Genomic DNA, 17,851 nt, shown 5'->3' with positions numbered 1-17,851 from the left:
GAAACTCATTAACTATAGACAATATTATGGTGTTGTCCAGAGGGAAGGGGGTGGGGAGGTAGTCAAGAGTAAAGGGGTCCAAATATATGGTGACAGAAGATTATTTGACTTTGGGTGGTGGGCACACAATGCAATATACAGATCATGTGTCACAGAAATGTACACCTATTTGATCTGATTAACCAATGTCACCCTAATAAATTTAATATATATAAAAATATATAAATTCAGATGGAAACAATGAGATACTATTTTTATGCTAATTCACTTCAGTGAAATCGGTTTTCCCCATACACTTCTGGGGTGAGTTAACTTGCCTTGAAACATTTTTTGGGAAGCAATTCAATGGGAGAGATTACCCCAAAATATTCAAATAGATTGAGCCAGTATTTTCGCTACTAGAAATCAATCCCCCAAAAATCTAAAATACAGGAGGAAATATGCTACAAAAAAAGATAAGTGCTGTACCATCTCTAACAGCAAAAACAATTCGAAAGTACCCAAATGCCCAACAGAATATGATTAACAAAATTATGCAACACACATTCATAAAGTTATTATGTATTTTAAAATGTCACTTACAAAACTTTTCTAGGAACATGGACAAATACTTGCTACAATATTAAGTAGAAAATGCAATGTTTAAATTGGTACATAATATAACATTTATGCTTCATTTGTTAAAAATAGCATGCAATGAACAGATTGGAAGGAAATACATTACTATGTTCAACAGTGAAAATCTTTGGGTGGCAACAATATTTCTTTTCTTTTTTTCTCTGTTTTTTTCAAGTTGTCTACAACATGTCTGCAGAGTATAAGACAGCCTAATTTTCATGGGCCTGGACTCAGACCTCGGGCTCTGCCTCTTAACAGCTGTGTAACCTCAGAACATAACTCCAAGGCTGTTTCTCTTCTGAAAAATTGGGATACTAATATCATTCACTTCACACGGCTGTTGTGAAGATCAAATGAGTTAATGTATGTAATATCCCTAGCAACATACACCTCAGCTTTACCCATGCTAGGAAAAAAAATAACCGACAAAAATTAAACATTCAGAGAGTTAGTACACATCATCATTTCCACTCAATAATTAGAAGTGATAACATGATTTATAGGAAATAACTGATGTAATAGAGAAAAATAGATAATGTTGTTTTTTAATATTTACAACTTGTATTCTCTTTTAAAACACCATAATTTTATACCAACCCATCAAATGTTATTTTGGAATTTGAGAAATTGATAAGAGATGGGCTATGTTCAAATGACACATTTTTTATATAAACGCAGTGAGTGGCAACATAATGTAACAACGCATAAATGTATAACAAGAAAAAGTGAAAGATCTGTCCATCCCACACAGTAGATGACGATATCAGGTTTCACATTTGGCCTTAGAGCTCATTTTAATATACCTTTGAACTTCTAAGATATAGCCTTTTTTTAATTTATTTTTTTAGTACTTTTTAAAATTAATTACTTTATTTTTTCAAATACATCCGTCTCTGCCCTCCCCCTACCTCTCCCACCCCCCTCCCTCCCTCAACTCTTCCCCTTTGGTTTTGTCCATGAGTCCTTGCTACATGTTCCTTGACTTTCTCCTTCCCTTCCTTTTCCCCCGCCCCCCCTCCCTCCTTCCCTCTTGTCTCTGTTGGTTTCTTTTCCTTTCAGTGTTGCTGGTCTTATTTTCCTTGCATCTTCGTATTGATGAAGCCTTACTTCCAAGATATACACAACTGTGTAAGTCAACATCTTTTCCCCTTTTTCCCAGAAATTATAGGGGAAATGAGAATGAAAAAGAAAACACAAATACTTTCTTCTACTAAATTAGGAGACAAAAATAACATCCAGATAAGGGCTGTAAAGAGCAGGTGAGATGAGGAAGAAGTTGTGCAGGAGAAAGCCCAAAAATTATGTACTTGGGGTGGTCCAGAGAGCTGGGGCAGGTATTAGGCAGTGGAAGGCCCACCTAAAGTCAAAGGTGAGCCTTCCCAGCAATGTTGACTGCTGCAGGAACAAGGGCTAGAAGCAAAAGTTCACCTGCCTGGTTTAGAGAGGCAAGGGAAGTAGCATCACCCAGAACAAAATCATCTGTAGGCACCACTTTCTCTGCAGCAGCAGAGAAGATCCTTGAGCTGGAAGCATAGCCCTTCCTACCACACCTCCCATAGGAAGTGCTTGCACAGATCTGTCTTGTCTCCTTCCAGTGGTGAAAAATAAAAAGAAAGCTGACACACAGTATCCAAAATAGGTATAATAAGAAAAAAATGAAGGAAAAAGCCAAAAAACTATAAAAAGATGAATGACACTAAAAATGTTATCAAGGAATGCATGAAAATTATCATCCAATATTTCTGAATTAAAAATTCAGAAATAAATGAATTAAAAATTACTATGAAGCCATCATCTCCATGAAGGAAGAAAACAAAGCAGAAATTTTCAAGAGTGAGATGATAGGACAACATGAAGAGATACAATATGACAAATTCAGGGAAGTAGAGGAAAAAAAATCACAGAAGTTAAGATAAAATTGGTGGAAACTCATTGAAGAAAATAGACTGTGGCACTCACTGTAAGAAACTAGAGAAGGTGAGCACAAACAGAAATAAAGTATTTTAAAATATTAGAGGAAAAAGGATAGACACAGGAGACAGAAGAGACCTATTATATTTCATACGTAAAATGAGTCGCTGAAGAAAACCAGCCTGGTACCATGGGCCTGAGTCTTAATCTTCCCTCTGCTATTTACTGCTCTGTGAATTAGAAAGTTTCTTGGCCGCTTTCTGTTTCGCTTTTCCCATCACTAAAATGAGGATACTAATAGTCCCTATCCCTTAGGCTATGATGAAGATTAAGTGAGTTAAAATTTGATGATGCTGGAACAGTGCCTGGCATATATCAAGCAATGTCTGTTTGTTAAATTTTAAAATAATAATAATAAAAATAAAACAATGTAACAGAGACATAAAGTACAATGGTGGATGCCAGGGGCTGGAGGAGAAAAGAATGGGGATATGCTGTTTAATAGATAGAGTTTCAGTTTTGCAAGATGAAACGACTTCTAGAGGTTGTTTGCACAATACTGTGAATGTACTTCACACTACTGAACTGTACACCTAAAAATGGTTAAGACGGTCAATTTTATGTTACATATCTTTCACTCTAATTTTTAAAACTATTATTTATCTTAACTCCTGAGTTTCTTTTTGCATTGCTGTAGTGCATGGGATGATGGTTGGTTATACTCTGAAAGCCAGTAATAGGAGATTTCATTAAATTGCCAGGTGATTTCTCTGAGCATGATCTTCCAGCCCTTCACTCCATAGTCTCACTTTTCTGTATAATAGTTGGCAAATTACCTCCTGAGGGGGTACCTTCCCTCCCCAAACTGGAGAGGAACCTGAGGAAACTGACACTGAAAAATGCTTGAAACAGATCATAGGGACATGGGGAGAGGAAATCCATCAGGAAAAGACTGAAGATCTGTCTCTGAAGCTCCAGATGAGGTTGGAAACCGCAAATTTTCCGACAAAATAGTCAAGGATTTCTGGGCAGTTTTTGAGTGGGAAAGGTCAACTTTGAAATGTTTACATTTCTGGGACATTGTGATGGATAGAGGAGACAAGATCACTTATTTAAAATCTGGGACACTCTCATCATATTCAGAACATGTGATCACTGAACAGCAGACTGTGCTCTGAGCATTTTATTCTAGGAAAAATGTTTTTATATCTAATTTAATTTGTATGCTTCAAAGGGTTGGAAGATGGTACTTACTGAAAATGTAATCTATGCAGCCAGATGTGTTTCCCTTCTAAACTAACTTCCCAAGGAATACATATAGGCCAAAATTAAACCCCATTTACAGTAGTTGGCATGGCTTGGGGAGCTGGTGACATCTCACATTCTTTACCTATTGCCCACTAGGCTTAACCTTGTAAATTACTTTCAATAGGCATGGCATACTTCCTGAATTTTTTTTCTTAGATTAGCATCAACCTTGCTTATCAATTGATATTTTCTCAATTTCTTGGAGACCTTTAATTCACCATCAGAGCAAAGGTGTCAGCTATTACCTAAAGTACTGCCCACCAAGAGTTCCATTGAGACCTCTCCCCTGCCCTGCTCTGGAGCACTAAGAATCTGAATTCACGAAGTGTGTCTCTGATACACACTTTATGACTCCATCCCCTGCCTTCATCTCCACCTGACCACCTGGCTGCCCCCTGCTTTCCCCACTTGACCCAGCTGCCTCCTGCTCAGTCCCAGAGCCCTTCCCCAGGAGCCTCTGCAACACTATTACATAAAAGGAAACCTGTAAGCAGCTTCATCTTGTAGCTTCTCCCACATCCCCAAAGAGTTGTTCTTGCCTCACACTGAAGCTAGAAATCCTTCTGTTGATTACGAAAAGTGAGCAGGAGGGTGGAGGTGGATGGGCTTTCTCAGATGTCTAACGGGCATCTGTGTGAGATGCCCACTAGACCCCTTTGTCATCTCACACAGGAACGGGAGCTTCCTTCCTGCTTCTCTCAGTGGTGTGTACTCAGTGCCTGGCACTTGGCAGCTTCACCAGTCCAAAGAAACACTCACCTCTCGGCTCTCTGAGTAACTGTCCAGTGCTGTTTTTCTAAACCACTACCCTATTTTTCACTGACTTTGTGATATCAGTTTCTATGCCTTTTAAACTCTGATCACATTCATTGAATGAAAGGGGAGGTTCATTTAGCCTCTGCAGGGGTTCCTGTGCGCCTTGGCCCCCAGCAACAGGCAGCTTAATCCCACACGTGCATCATCTACAAGCACTGCTGTCACTGCTGTGCAGGGCAGCAGAAAACCCAGAGAACTGTAGGCATCCTCACTACAGCACCCTGCGGAGCTGGGCAGCAGAGCACTCCGCCTTGCCAAGCCAAGAACTACGTCCTGCACTGACAGGCCCTGGGACCACATCTCCAGAAGGTTCCCAAGTTTGTAAACACACTGATCACTTGGGTCACTTCCCTGGGTGATGAGTTATGACTGGTTGCTAAACTGAAAAATGCACTATTAAGATCCATGAACTCTACCTCATACAACATTAATAATACAAGACACAGTTAGTCCCTACCTAGTGCTTTATTTCCAAGGATACGAGATCATCTGAAATTAAGATACAAAACACACTTGTTTATTTTTGATTCCAGGTACCTGGAGGGAGTTTTCCTTTCAGTTTCCTTGAATTCCAAGTCACTACACTGTCACCATCTTTTAGGGGGAATGCAGGAAATTCCACACACTCTGTTCTCTCTGCAAACGCATGGAATCTGAAACATGAAGCAATTTGCAACATTAGGCTGGAAGGTGGTATTTGCCCATGCCTATTCAGTCCCCCAAGACTGTGAACTTGCTCTTTCACGCTGATTTCCATGTACTTTGTTCCTACAGACGAGAGACAGAGAGAAGGGAAAAAACAGAGAACTGTACATGTGCTGGGGTTTTAACTGATGACTCTTCTCTTTATTATAGAGTAATAGTTCAGCCAAATGGCATTTCTTCCCTGGAAAAATGATACCCTGTGTTATATTCATGCTTTGTTCTAGAGTTCAGTCATGGCGGCCCAGTTTTGACAAGCCAGGTCTAATGTGACCCCACAGTGCCCAGAGTCCTGCAGTCAGAGAGCAGGCGACTACAGGCATCGGGGCTCACCTGCTCATGGCCGACAGGCTGCAGTTGCTTTAACTCAGCAAATACACACTTCCCCAGGACCTACATGTAGTATGAATGGAAAGACTTCATGTATGGACGGGTCTGTGGGGACCGACTCCTCCAAGTGTGGCCCCAGGAGCAGCAGCAGCACCTGGGAGCTGCTTAGGGTACACGCTCCCTCACCCATCCAGATGCTGAGTCCAAATCGGCACTTGAACAAGCTCCGCAAGGGGGCTCAATGTGCACCTTAAAAGCTCAAGGAGCACTGGTGTAGTGAATGGGTGATGGATTAAGTCACACCTGAAGCCACTTATCCAGAATTCAAACAGTCAGAAATCATGGGAAATTTCTTTCAGATGGGCTGAGGAGAGCTCTGAGTAATGCTCCCCTTTCCCCTTAGGGGTGGCGTGTGGCTACTCAACCCAAAGAGAATCCTGAAGCACAGGTGAGGGTGGATGGATGGGTAGATGGGCCAATAGTGGGAGAGGCGTGGGCCTCAGCTGGGCTATGGAAAGCCTCAGTCCTGCCTATTTCTAAAGAGTTTCAGGTGACATTAGGATGATGACTTGATGGCAGGGAACAAGTCAACCTTGTCCAATGACCCCTAATGAGGCTGATGGACTCCATCTGCTTGTGCTTGCCTCCCGCTGGGACCTCCTCCAGAGCAGAAATGGACAGCTTCCTAGCAGGGAAGAGAAGAGATGCTGAGGCTATTCCTGGCTGGCCCCACACACTGAGTGCCAAGGCCTTTGGTGCCCAAGACTTTCTACTCTCTGACATATTCTCCAGATTGGAGAAGAGAACAGGGCAGACACTCCCTCTGGTTAACACAGCCCTTCTAGTGCACAAAGCAAATCACCATTATGCAAATCATCTTGGGCTCTTTGGAGAGCCTGCAGAGTACAGCACTGCACCTCAGGGCTCTTGGCTCTGTCCAGACACAGCTTTGGGCATGGGGTAGGCAGACTCTAGGCTCCCTGCAAGCTGAGATACTAAGGACATGCCCTTACAATTGGATAATCACTGTATTTTAGCTGAGGCCCAAGAGCCACAGTGCAGAGAGCCCAACTAGGAACCCCAGGGGGTTGGTGCAGTGAGGAGGAGCACCACTGGCTGTGGGTGCGCTCACTTTCGGGGGCAAGAGCTGGGACAGGAGGCCTGTCTACACTTCATCCTCTTCTACAGAACTCCACAGTGCATGGCCTAAAAATCTGGAGCTGAAGTGCAGTGGTGAATTGTTAAAATTTAAAGTGCGAAAGGTTAGGTGAACTCCCTGTTAAATTACTACCTGGCCTCTCACCCACCCAGAAGAAATGCCCACAGGAGCAGAGAAGAGGACAAGCAAGAAAGGTGGCTCTGCCAGTTGCTTTTATCTGTCTCCTATAGCAAAAGTGGGGCAGTGAGCCCTTTCTGTACTTTGGGGGCTCAGAAACTCAGAATGGTAGCCAATTACCTGATGTTAGGAGACTTTAAATTGTTTTAAGAGCAACCAGAGCCGCATTCCTCACAATCACTAGGGGTCCTGTGAAAAATGATGCCCCTGGCTCTCCCTAGATCCTGACAGTATCTCTGGGGCTGTGGCCAAGACATCTGCATTTTAATCAAGCTCCCTTAATAGTCTAGAGTAGCCATGGCCCTCTCTTATGCAAATGAAGTACTAAATGCATATTCCCAGGTTCCCTTATATTATGTGAAATCAGCTTGCAAGGTGAAGCTCAGACATCCAAATGATTAACAAATTCCCCACATAAATATGATGAGCAACTCGATTTGAGAACAAATACTCAAGAGCAGTTATTGCATTCATTTCAGACAGGCTAACTTAGGAAAGGACCCAGTCACTCTTGTAACCACATAAACATCTGGCCTTTCTCCACAAGGGGCTTGAACTCACACACACACAGACAGGGCAGTGGGGTATGTTTTAAAATGTACATTTCATTATTATTCAGATATGCTGAGGCTGACAGATCAGTTCAACTGCAACTGAAAAGATAGTTTAGTACTTACAGTTCCTGCTATTAACTGAATTGTGTCTACCCTTCAACTGTCATATGTTGAAGCCTTAACCCCTAAAGTGATTTGTAGTAAGCAAAGCAAGAATGATGACCAGGTATGGAAGGTCATCAGGGCAGAAAACCCTAGGTGCCTAGCAATGGGAAAAACTGGGATAACCAGGACCTCGCCACCACCAGCACTCCTCCTCCCCCACCACAGGGAACCTTTCCTTCCCTAGCATATCGCTGGTTATGCAGTTGAGACCTCCTGACCTTTCATGTCACTGGTCACGAGGTTCATCCTGGACTTTTCCTCCCTTGTAATGTTGATAGTCATACAGGTTAGATGCATCCCCCCTTAGAGGAAGAACAAACAAGGAGGCTGGAGATTAGCCCTGAAGCATTAAGTCCCCAGAATAATGAGATTCTGACCCATATCAAGTACATCTAGGCCTCAGTTGTGTTTCAGATCCAGGCCCAGAAAATCAGCAAAATTAGACAAGCAATGCCACGACTGACAGCAGGACCAGCTGCATTGATGAATGGTCACCCGCCCTGGTGTCAACAATTCACTGGAGACCTGGACCCTGAAAGAACACACCTGGAAAGCTGATGAATATTCTATTGGATCTTCCCCTGAGACCAGCCCTAAGATTCCTGCCTGCAAGAGAGAGATAAAAACCCTCAAGGCAGCCCTGACCAGTGTGGTTCAGCTGGTTGGACATCTTCCTGCAAAGCAAAAGGTTGCAGGTTTGGTCCCCAGTCAGAGTGAGTATGGATTGATGGTTTTCTTCCCCTTTCTCCCTCCCTTCCCCTCTCTTTAAATAAACAAATAAAAACCCTCAAGACAACAGACCCACTGGGGAGCCTGCCCATACCTTTCCTTTTCTCCCCTTCTTCCCCCACAGATATGTATCTCCTAAACTCTAAGGGTCCCTGAAACCTACAACCAGGGGAGCAATGGGCAGCAGCAACACATGCCCATCTGACCCCTTGGAATCTGTCTCCCAGGCCTCTTTTTCTCCAGCTTCCCAGTAAGCTAAAGTAGCCCTGTCATGGCTCACTTCTTTCTTATAATGTCTCTAGAGAGCAAATGCAGCCCTACCAGGTCTCTCCCATTGCTTCTTCTATTCTAAACCCTTCCTTGTTCACTGTCCCCAGCTTTAATAAACATATCCTCAAAGTCACCTAAACTCATGTTGTGAAATCTTTCCTGCATGAAGTCAAGAACCCACACACTACAGCTGGCCCTATGCAGACCCACTCAGGACCAGGTCCCTATCCAGGAACAAAACAAGATCCTAAGGGTGGGTCCTGATCCTATAGCATTAGTAATCCCTTTAAAAAACACATTCCAGAGTGATTGCATGTTCTTGATTCCCCCACTTTCTCTCTCTCTACCTTCTATAAAAGGACAGAGCAAGAAAGCAACAACCCAGAAAAGAGCTCTCACCAGAAAATAAGTTAGCAGGCACTTTGACCTTGGACTTCCAGCCTCCAGAGCTGTGAGGAAGACATTTCTGTTGTTTCAGACCCCCAGTCTATGCTACTTTGTTATGGCAGCCAGAGCTGACTAATACAGTGCCCAAGAGGAGGGGCCATACCACCCCACACAGGGCCACACAGGGAAGTACCAGGGCCAGTCAGGAGGCAGAGGAAACAAGGGGAAAACATGGGCAAGAGTCGTATTGCGGAGTGGGTAAGGCAGAGTAAGCAAGTTTAGGATTAGCTAAATTTGAATAATTGCAGCGAGTTCTGAGGTAGTTTTCTGGCATCTGGCTCTGGGGTGAGAGGGGTCCTGGGGATAAGCACTGGGCTCTGTATCAGGTAGTTTGCACAGGAAGGCTGCACTCCCAGGGGAGTCATTCACTATCTCTAGGAATTAGCTTGCCCTAGGAGGGGCAGTCTTTGCAAGGTCAGCAAGGTCCCACGATGTGCAAGCATCCAAATCACAGAAAATAAGGCGGCAAGATGAATACAGGGCAGACAGGAAAAAGTACAGGGAGGCTAAAGATTGTTAGAAAGGTGGGACAAACACAGCCACAGACTGGTTAGGACCACGAAGAACTGAAAACCCACTGCTGATCTTGTGGAAGCAGGCAGCTCAGTAGGAGTCCCTCAGAGCATGTTTGTGCCTACCTGCTGTGGGTGTTGGCACTTAGATTCTTTAAGAAAGCTATAGTGTCTTCTCCTCTGGCATTGAAGGACACGGTGCAGACAGGACATGGGATCTCCAAAGCCCTCTGGAGGAGAAGCTGCTTGGATTCCTCAGGAATATCCCCCACCACAAAGTAGTAAATGGATTCAATCTGCAAAACAGTAGTACCAGCAATTTACCTCCTGACATGCCCTAGCCTTGTCCTGGACTCCTTGGCAATACACTTTCTATAAGACAGCATTTTTTTTAAAAAAGTGGTGGTGAGAGGGAGGAGCAGAAAGGATAGCAACACTGCTCAATGTTTTGTGAGGACATTTGGGAACCAAGGTCAGGAAGTGAGGTATTCAAGGCCTGGTGCCAAGGAGGTCTGTTGGTGGTGGTCTAATGGTCATAGTCTCAGGTAGTACAGGGAAGGATATAGTTGGCAGATTTGAAGAAGAGCTTCCTCTGAGCCTATGAGTACATCATACTGGTCAGGAGCAGCTGTTTTCAATATGAAGACACACAGCCACCATGGGAAGGAAGCTTATTAGACATTCCCTATGGTGGAGCCAGAATTCTATAATCCAACTCCACCATCCTCGGTCTGAGGAAGAATGTGGCAGGAGGACACATTCCCAGTTGGTTCATTCTCTGGTCTCATGTCACAGGGAAGCAAATGCCTGGGGAGGTGAGGCTGTCCTGACTTCACACAGAAGGTTAAGAGCCAGGTCCACCCATAGGGCCTTGTCTCTTGCCACCATTCCAGGCCATGACAGGAATGAGAGAATGAACAACCCCTGCGTCAGAATACACACACACACACACACACACACACTCACACACAACCTTCAATCAGGGATCTGAAAGATGCATACCTCACCAGGTAGGAGGCAATCCCACAAAGCTCCCTGATTGATTTAGAGTAATGCCAACCCCCCACCCTCCCTACCAAGGGCCCCAAAGACAACAGTCCTATGGCAGCCACAACACCCTTGCTCGAATTTCCCCAGATTTGCCTTCCCTGGCATTTGTCGCCCTCCCCCCAACCCTCACTCATGAAATCTGTAACCTTGCGCAAGTGATTTTAATAATGATAAGAGAGAGAATGCAGTTTACCTCATGACTGGGTTTAAACAAGGTGACTTACACTTACGTATTTAAGTCTCAGAAAGTAAAAGCCAAGGGAGAGCCAGGACTACAGGTCATCTAAACCTGCCCTATAAACACATAGATCCATTGTCTCCGCAGATAACTGGAAATAGAAACCCAGCAAATGGTTTTGTGTTTTAAGGGATAAGTAGATGTCCTATCCCTTTAGGATTTACAAGCCTCTGTCTGCTCTAATCACAGGCCCTTGTCAGTGGAAGGTAAACCATCAATGATCTCCCCTTGACTTCAAACCTTGGCTTTAAACCCACCTGGCACAGACAAAGGAGGGATTATGGTCAGCTCCCTAACTGGCTAGGACACCCTATCAGCAGTATCCTGGGAAGACTGTGTGCCCCAGGAGCCAGGTAGAGGCAGGGTGGCAGAGCATGCACACTGGGAATCAAGAGACCACAGTGGGAGCTAAGACCAGGCTATTGCAGCAACAACCCTCCTCCAACTAGGCACAAAAGAGCCCCCTATGCCCGCCCTACCTCCCGCCCTCACTTTTTCTTTCAGGCCTTTTCACACCAGCTCCCTGATTTTAAAAAGGACTCAATGGGAGGTAGAGACTGAGGAAAGCTGTACATTCTCTCAGCCAGTCACCCAAATGGCGGAAAAAAAACCTAAGAAGGAAGAGACAGTGTTCTACAGATTTCTTATTATTCTTAATACTGTTCTTCCAGCAAATGCACTAATTCCATTTTTCTCCTGGTGTTATACATTACCTTGTGTAATGTGTTAAGTGGACTACACTGAGCTGCACTGTTAGTACTTAGTCATGTTGGTGCCTAAGTGTTGCAGGAGGATGGATCCATCCTCCCATAAGGCTCTAAATTTACACATGGCCTGAGACAGGGGAACAGACACAGGGGTACTTGACAGAATTTGTTAGCTTCACAGGGAGGTGAGTGAGGACAAACTTCTCTAGGTGGTCAGTAGGCAGCTTCTGACATCCTATACTTCCAATGCACATCGTGCAAACTCAGCTTCTTTGCTCTGGCCATAACCCAAGGGTCTGAAAATCTTTGTACAGAAATGTTTTTCCCTCAAGATTTCATCAAACTAAAAATTGCTGTAGCCAGCAGTGACTCAGGATTTTCTTTCATTTACTAAGGCTATAGCGTTACTCATTAAAGCTCACAACTCAGCTTCTTAATTGCCTGTTTTTAGTCACCTCACAGCTATCTGTGCAAATATCCTGAGACATGCCCCCCATTGAGACTGCTTATCCCACTCCCATTCTTTACCTGCACCCTGCCTTTGTGACTCCTTTCTGCTCACAGAATGGCATTGAGAAAAACAGAGAGGAAAATAAATATGCTATCACTATCCCCTCTCCAAATTGGCAAAATGCCTTTTAAAGTGAAATAGCTCTGAAGAAATGGTTCATCTGCTATTTGGGATGATAAGCTAATGTGAATTATTTTATTCAACACTCACAACAGTCCTGTGGAATATGAATTCTTATTCACATGCCCAGTTTTCAGATGAAGAAAAGTGAGGCCTGGACAGGTTAATTGACATGATCTTGCAGCTAGTAAACCCAGGCTACCTGACCCCATGAGCTTCTGTCCTTGTTTTCAACCACCTCACTCACTGTTTCACCTCATCATGGCAAGGCTGGTCACCTATTACAGATGAACATGCATTCCCAGAACTATGAAAGCAAGATCATGGGACATAAAAGTGGCCAGAGATCAGGGACCATTTTCACTTCCTTAGCTCCGACCACCTGATAGAAACATCACTGACCAAAGTTGGGTCCAGGAGGTTGTCTGGCTCAGGGACTTATCCTCCCGGGAATCCATACGCCTAACCAGAACCTCTGAGCTCCTTGAGGCAAGGGCCAGTCCAGAGGATCAACAGGAGCAGCTTCCTCACTGATCAGCATTTCCGTAAAAGCTGATACGCACTGAATTTGGTAAACAAGACCTGGACGATATGTCACATTCAGATATTTTACTGTGAGTCACAAACTCTTGTCACTTTATACTACATAAAATAGGGTAGAACCTTTCCATAATCACTTAAAATGTCTTATTTTGTGTGGGCCATTTTTCCAGCTGCTTCCCATAGTAATCTGCACTCTTCTCAGCCAAGGAGTCCTGAACAGCTTCCCAGCCACAGATTTGGGGGAAAGGAAGAACCAGATTTGGAAGCTGCTTCCTCTCTGACTGCCTGCTGCTCTAGAAGCCCTCAAGGCCTCTGGGCCTAAATATCGCCACTCCACAAGGAAGCAAAAATGAAAGTCAACCAAAACAGCAACCAGAGGTCTAGCAAAATTCTTTCTTGTTCTTCATACAACTTTGACCACTGCCACAGTTTTGACCTATCTAGACCTTGAATCTAACTTCTAGATCTTCCCTATGCCCCCTTTCCTGGCTCAGCAATTTTGATTTTCTGATTCTTCCTATGGCAGAGACTATCCCATGGTATTAATCCAACTAACACCCTTGACCACCACCACCTTTCTGGCCTCCCAGGCTTCAGTGTCCCTGTGTCCACCCACTGTCCCTCCCAGAGTCACACAAGGCTCAGCAAACTCACCTGCCTGGTTCCACACAGACCATATCCCTTCAATTCAAAAAACTCAAATATGCACCATAGCTTGGGGATGAAACTCTCTTAGAATCATTTCTAGCCCCAAACTCAAGAATATCAACATTATTTCCTTTCTATTCCTTCAATGTTCAACAAAGATTTATCGAGCCCTTGCTAGGCACTGCTATGGCTAGGGACACAAAGGTGAAAAGATCTGATGCCTGCCTGAACCACTGCCAGGAAGTAAATGAAATGTCAGGTTTATGATTGATGTGGCCAATCCTTCAGCTTACTGTCTAGTGGGGAAGCTTTCTAATGGAATCATGAGGGTCTGCCTCTCATTCACCCACTTAAGTCTTCCAATAAAAAAGTAAACAAATTAGTGCGTATCAGATAGATAGGAGAGAGGCTGAAAGAACAAAAAGAGAAACAGAGGTGTACTCTGGGTAGGTGGTCTTCTGCTGAAAGCAGAGGCAGAGCCTCCTGGTTAGCCTCCTCCGGCAGCTGAGATCTTCAATCTGGACCCCTCACATACTGGACCAGTAGCCTTCTGGGGCATCCTGGCACAACACCTGCTCCTCATAAAGACCAAGGAAGCCACCAACTTTCAAAATACATGTCCTTTTGCAGAGCTGGACAGCACACCTGGGTTCTGAGGACAATACTAGCCCCTGGAAACTGCTGAACATTTCCTCAGTCCCCCACATGCTCCCCTACCCATGAACCAGATTTTTTTCCCACAGGATACAACAGTAGTTCATACATCTATAGTGCTCTTCACATGCCATGATTAGAGATTTAAACAGACTCTTCAACTCTGCTCAGTTCCCCTCAACTTGAAGGCTTATGTTCAGTCATCCCTCTCTGTTCTATATTCCTGGCCTACTTGTGGTGACAAAGCCTCATCAACAGAGGAGGCCAGTGGCCTCTGAACATCCTCCTTCACTGTAACCAAGCACATCAGTCAGCCCTCCCTCTGCACGTGGACCTGATACCAAAACCCAACTTCCCTGTTAATCTTTGGACATAAGTTGATACTTACTTTCTTGGTTCCTCTCAGAACTCACTTGTGGGAGATGCTAACCCAAAGCAGGTTATTATCAGTAGGAAAAGTCCAGGCATTTAGCCTTGTTGTTCAAGTTTCTTAAGCCTTAAATCTTTTCTATTCATAATAAACAGCAGCAACATGGATCAATTTAAAACTCACCGGTTGGACATGAGGTTCACAGAGAAGAAAACCGATTCCCCTCCCCAACTTCCCAACACACACATGCATGCTTTGTTTTACTCCTCATAAAACATAGGGAATGACATTTTTTATTTGTGAGGCAGTTGTATTTATAAGATTTTCCTTGGGATCAAATCCAAATAAAGCTCTAGGTGGAAGAGCACACCAGTTTAAGTGTTTTGCATTTGCCATACTCCACAATCTTTTCTCCAGTTTTCATGTGGCATTTGATGATCACTGCCTGTGAGCTTCTTTCTGGGCTCTTCCTCTTTTATTGGACTTCCCTAGAGATCACTAAAATGTTCCATATTTCCTGGGCTGGGAATGAAGCCCTGAGAAAAGTGAGGCACAAACCACATGTAAGTAAAATAGAAAATCAAGGTCACTGGGAAATCTTGCAGTCATGTCAAGTTGTCAGAGTCAGCTGTGACAAAGGAAGCCAGGTGGACACAGAAAGAAAACATCCATGTGCACTCATGCACACACAAGCCTATGAAATATTCCATTTCTTGAATGCAAATTACAATGTCCAGACACTTGAAATTTTACAGATGTTAAGACAAATTTGAAAGGCCATAGAACAAAGTTGCTTGTATTTTGTTTTTCTTTAATGGGAAACATTTGCTCTTCTGGCTTTATGAGGATAAACAATGTGTTCTGATTTTTAAACCATCATCCTCAGTATCAATAAACACAGCCTGGTGACCACTGGGGACTACCCTTTCAAGGTGCCAGCACATGGCCTTCTTGCCCAAGAAAGGTCTTCTTAATGCAGTAGAATAAAGCTTGAAACCTACAGAATATCCAAGATTCCAAAGTGGACAAAGCAATGAAATATTAATTAACATTAATTAGTGGGTATTAATTAAGTAGCTGAATCTCAAAGGAATGGGGACACACCCAACACGGGGAGTTGAGGTGAGTCAAAGGACCCACCTGCCCAGAGGACTCCCTCTCTGCCTTGCCACTGCCCTTAACAGTCCCACCATTAGAGTCACTCCCAAAAGCACACATTCTTGTGGCTAAAAGACACATAAAACACCACCATTTTAATCACTTCTTCCAGATAAATCTTTATTTCCAGAAAGTCCTTATCAAAATGCATATGTGAATACATTAACATCTGAGAATAGTTGAATCATTGGCATAGATATACTTCACCTTGAAAAGCACATAACAGACCCATTTATGGAGAAGAGGAAATGTGGGAAAGCTCCACATGGATGCTGGGGAGCCCTGTTTCCTTCTGCCAAGGATTCTATGAAGACTCTTCCAACCTCTCCTCCTATAAGAGTTGCCTGATTTATCTAATTGTCAGGAGAGCAAGAAAGGAATTAGTGTTGGAAATGCAGAACTATGGCCTAATACCCTGTCCTTTCTCAATGCTCAGTGGCTATGAGTAGCACGTGGCTATCCTGGTAGTGGTTAAATGAGGGTCGACCCCAATCACCCCACCAGGGAAGCCCAGACAGGCCCAGAGGACAGGTGTTAGGGAGTCTCATTTTGCTTGGTCTAGCTCTGCCATCACCAAAGCTGCAATTTTAATCCCTGCCTGGGGCCTGTCATCTGTTTCTCACTTGGTTCCAAATTCAGAGGTCAATCGCATTAAGACTTAAGGGGCTCTTTAATGCCTATGGTGCCGTCCCTGTGGGAAGCCACTGGGAAGAGACCAAGATCAGCTAAAAGGTAGTAAGAGAATATTGAGTGCGAAGAAATAAGCGTGAAGGCACCTTCGTGACCTGAAGCCAGTCCTGGATACACACTTACAGTTTTATCTTTCCCAGCTTCCAGCAGAGCATCCAGGCTGCAAGTTGGTCTCAGAGCCCACTCAAAGGTCAGTTGCTCAACCCAGCTGATGGCGGCAGCTATAGATTGTTCCATCACAGGAGCAGCATTTTCCTGCCACTTCACAGGCTCTTGAGAGGCCCTGAAAGGAATTGTATGGGGCTGTCATTGGGCAGTGGTTAACACAGCTGTCAGCCCTCAGTCTCACAGCTATGGGCAGTAAGCCACTTAATTTCACCAGCACTGGAAGAAAGAAAAAGCAGCTCCCAGCCCTCTGAAAGTTACCAACAAAACTATTGGTTGTGAGACAGGTTTCCTAAGCACCATTACCTTCCATCAGCTGGATATGGGAAAACAATGTTTACAGAATAGAAAATTTCAAACATTATAAAGTGCATTAAAATTATAGAGGGAAGTTATTTTCATAAAGTCAAATATATATGTAACTGTCTTCTATTACTAGTAAATTTATAAGAATTCACAGCATTAATATTTGCAAATCAGCAATAATTTATTATCTAAAATTTTACTTCTAGTTCTTTTATTACATTGTTATCATTATTCTGAAAGATTCCCACTAGTGACATTTTGGGATCAAAAATAGTATTGTTCTGCCCTGGATAGGTGGCTCAGTTGGTTGGAGTGTTGTCCCATGCACCAAAAGGTTTCAGGTTTGATCCCTTATCAGGGCATATACAGGAGGCAGCTGATCAATGTTTCTCTCTCACATCCATGTTTCTCTATCTCCAACCACCCCCACATCCTGCCTCCTCTCTCTAAAATCAATAACCATATCCTTGGATGACGATTAAAAATATATTATAAAAATGAAAACAGCTAACACAATAATAGCTGTCTGGTATGAATGGATCAAAATTATACCTATATTTTGTCAGATCGGCCAAAAACATATTTTTAGTTGTGCTGCAGAATTTTAGTAATTAGTTTATCTATGCCATCAGAAAAAAAGGTTGAAAATTGCTGGACTAAATGCATCATCCTGAGTTGTTTCTCAGAGCCTATCTCCAGAGACAGAGGCTGCCTCACACGTGTGTTCCTCTAGGTAGAGAATCTTGGCCAAGGGGCATATATGCTATAGCACATATTTCCAAGAAAGCTAAAGCATTGTAAACTTAAGCACTTAGTTCCTTCAATAATATATCTGTAACAGAAACAGGAACATAGAGTAGAACGCAAATAGGCAGTATCCCCAAAGATGTCATCTATTTAGCTGAAAATAATTTATTTTTAAAAAGAAAAACAGGAAGATGTCCCTCTGCCAGATGTTTCTTGTCAAGCATATGAGCCAATTTCCACACGGGA

The 17,851-nt window shown here is 43.6% G+C and overlaps 1 protein-coding gene across 1 annotated transcript in view; it reads right to left on the bottom strand.

Annotated features, from left to right (window-relative positions):
- The window catches only part of VWA3B (von Willebrand factor A domain containing 3B), a 217,404-nt gene that overhangs the window by 156,817 nt on the left and 42,736 nt on the right, over positions 1-17,851 (bottom strand). Inside the window, 3 exon segments of the mRNA XM_054586153.1 lie at positions 5,191-5,306; positions 9,825-9,994; positions 16,511-16,670. Of these exon segments, the coding sequence (XP_054442128.1) occupies positions 5,191-5,306; positions 9,825-9,994; positions 16,511-16,670 (446 nt within the window).

Source organism: Pteronotus mesoamericanus, unplaced genomic scaffold (genome assembly GCF_021234165.1).
Source record: "Pteronotus mesoamericanus isolate MK-2021 breed Mesoamerican mustached bat unplaced genomic scaffold, CSHL_Meso_final contig_121, whole genome shotgun sequence".
Taxonomy (NCBI): domain Eukaryota; kingdom Metazoa; phylum Chordata; class Mammalia; order Chiroptera; family Mormoopidae; genus Pteronotus; species Pteronotus mesoamericanus.
Note: the sequence above shows the minus strand (reverse complement) of the source record. Positions and strands in the feature narration are given on the sequence as shown.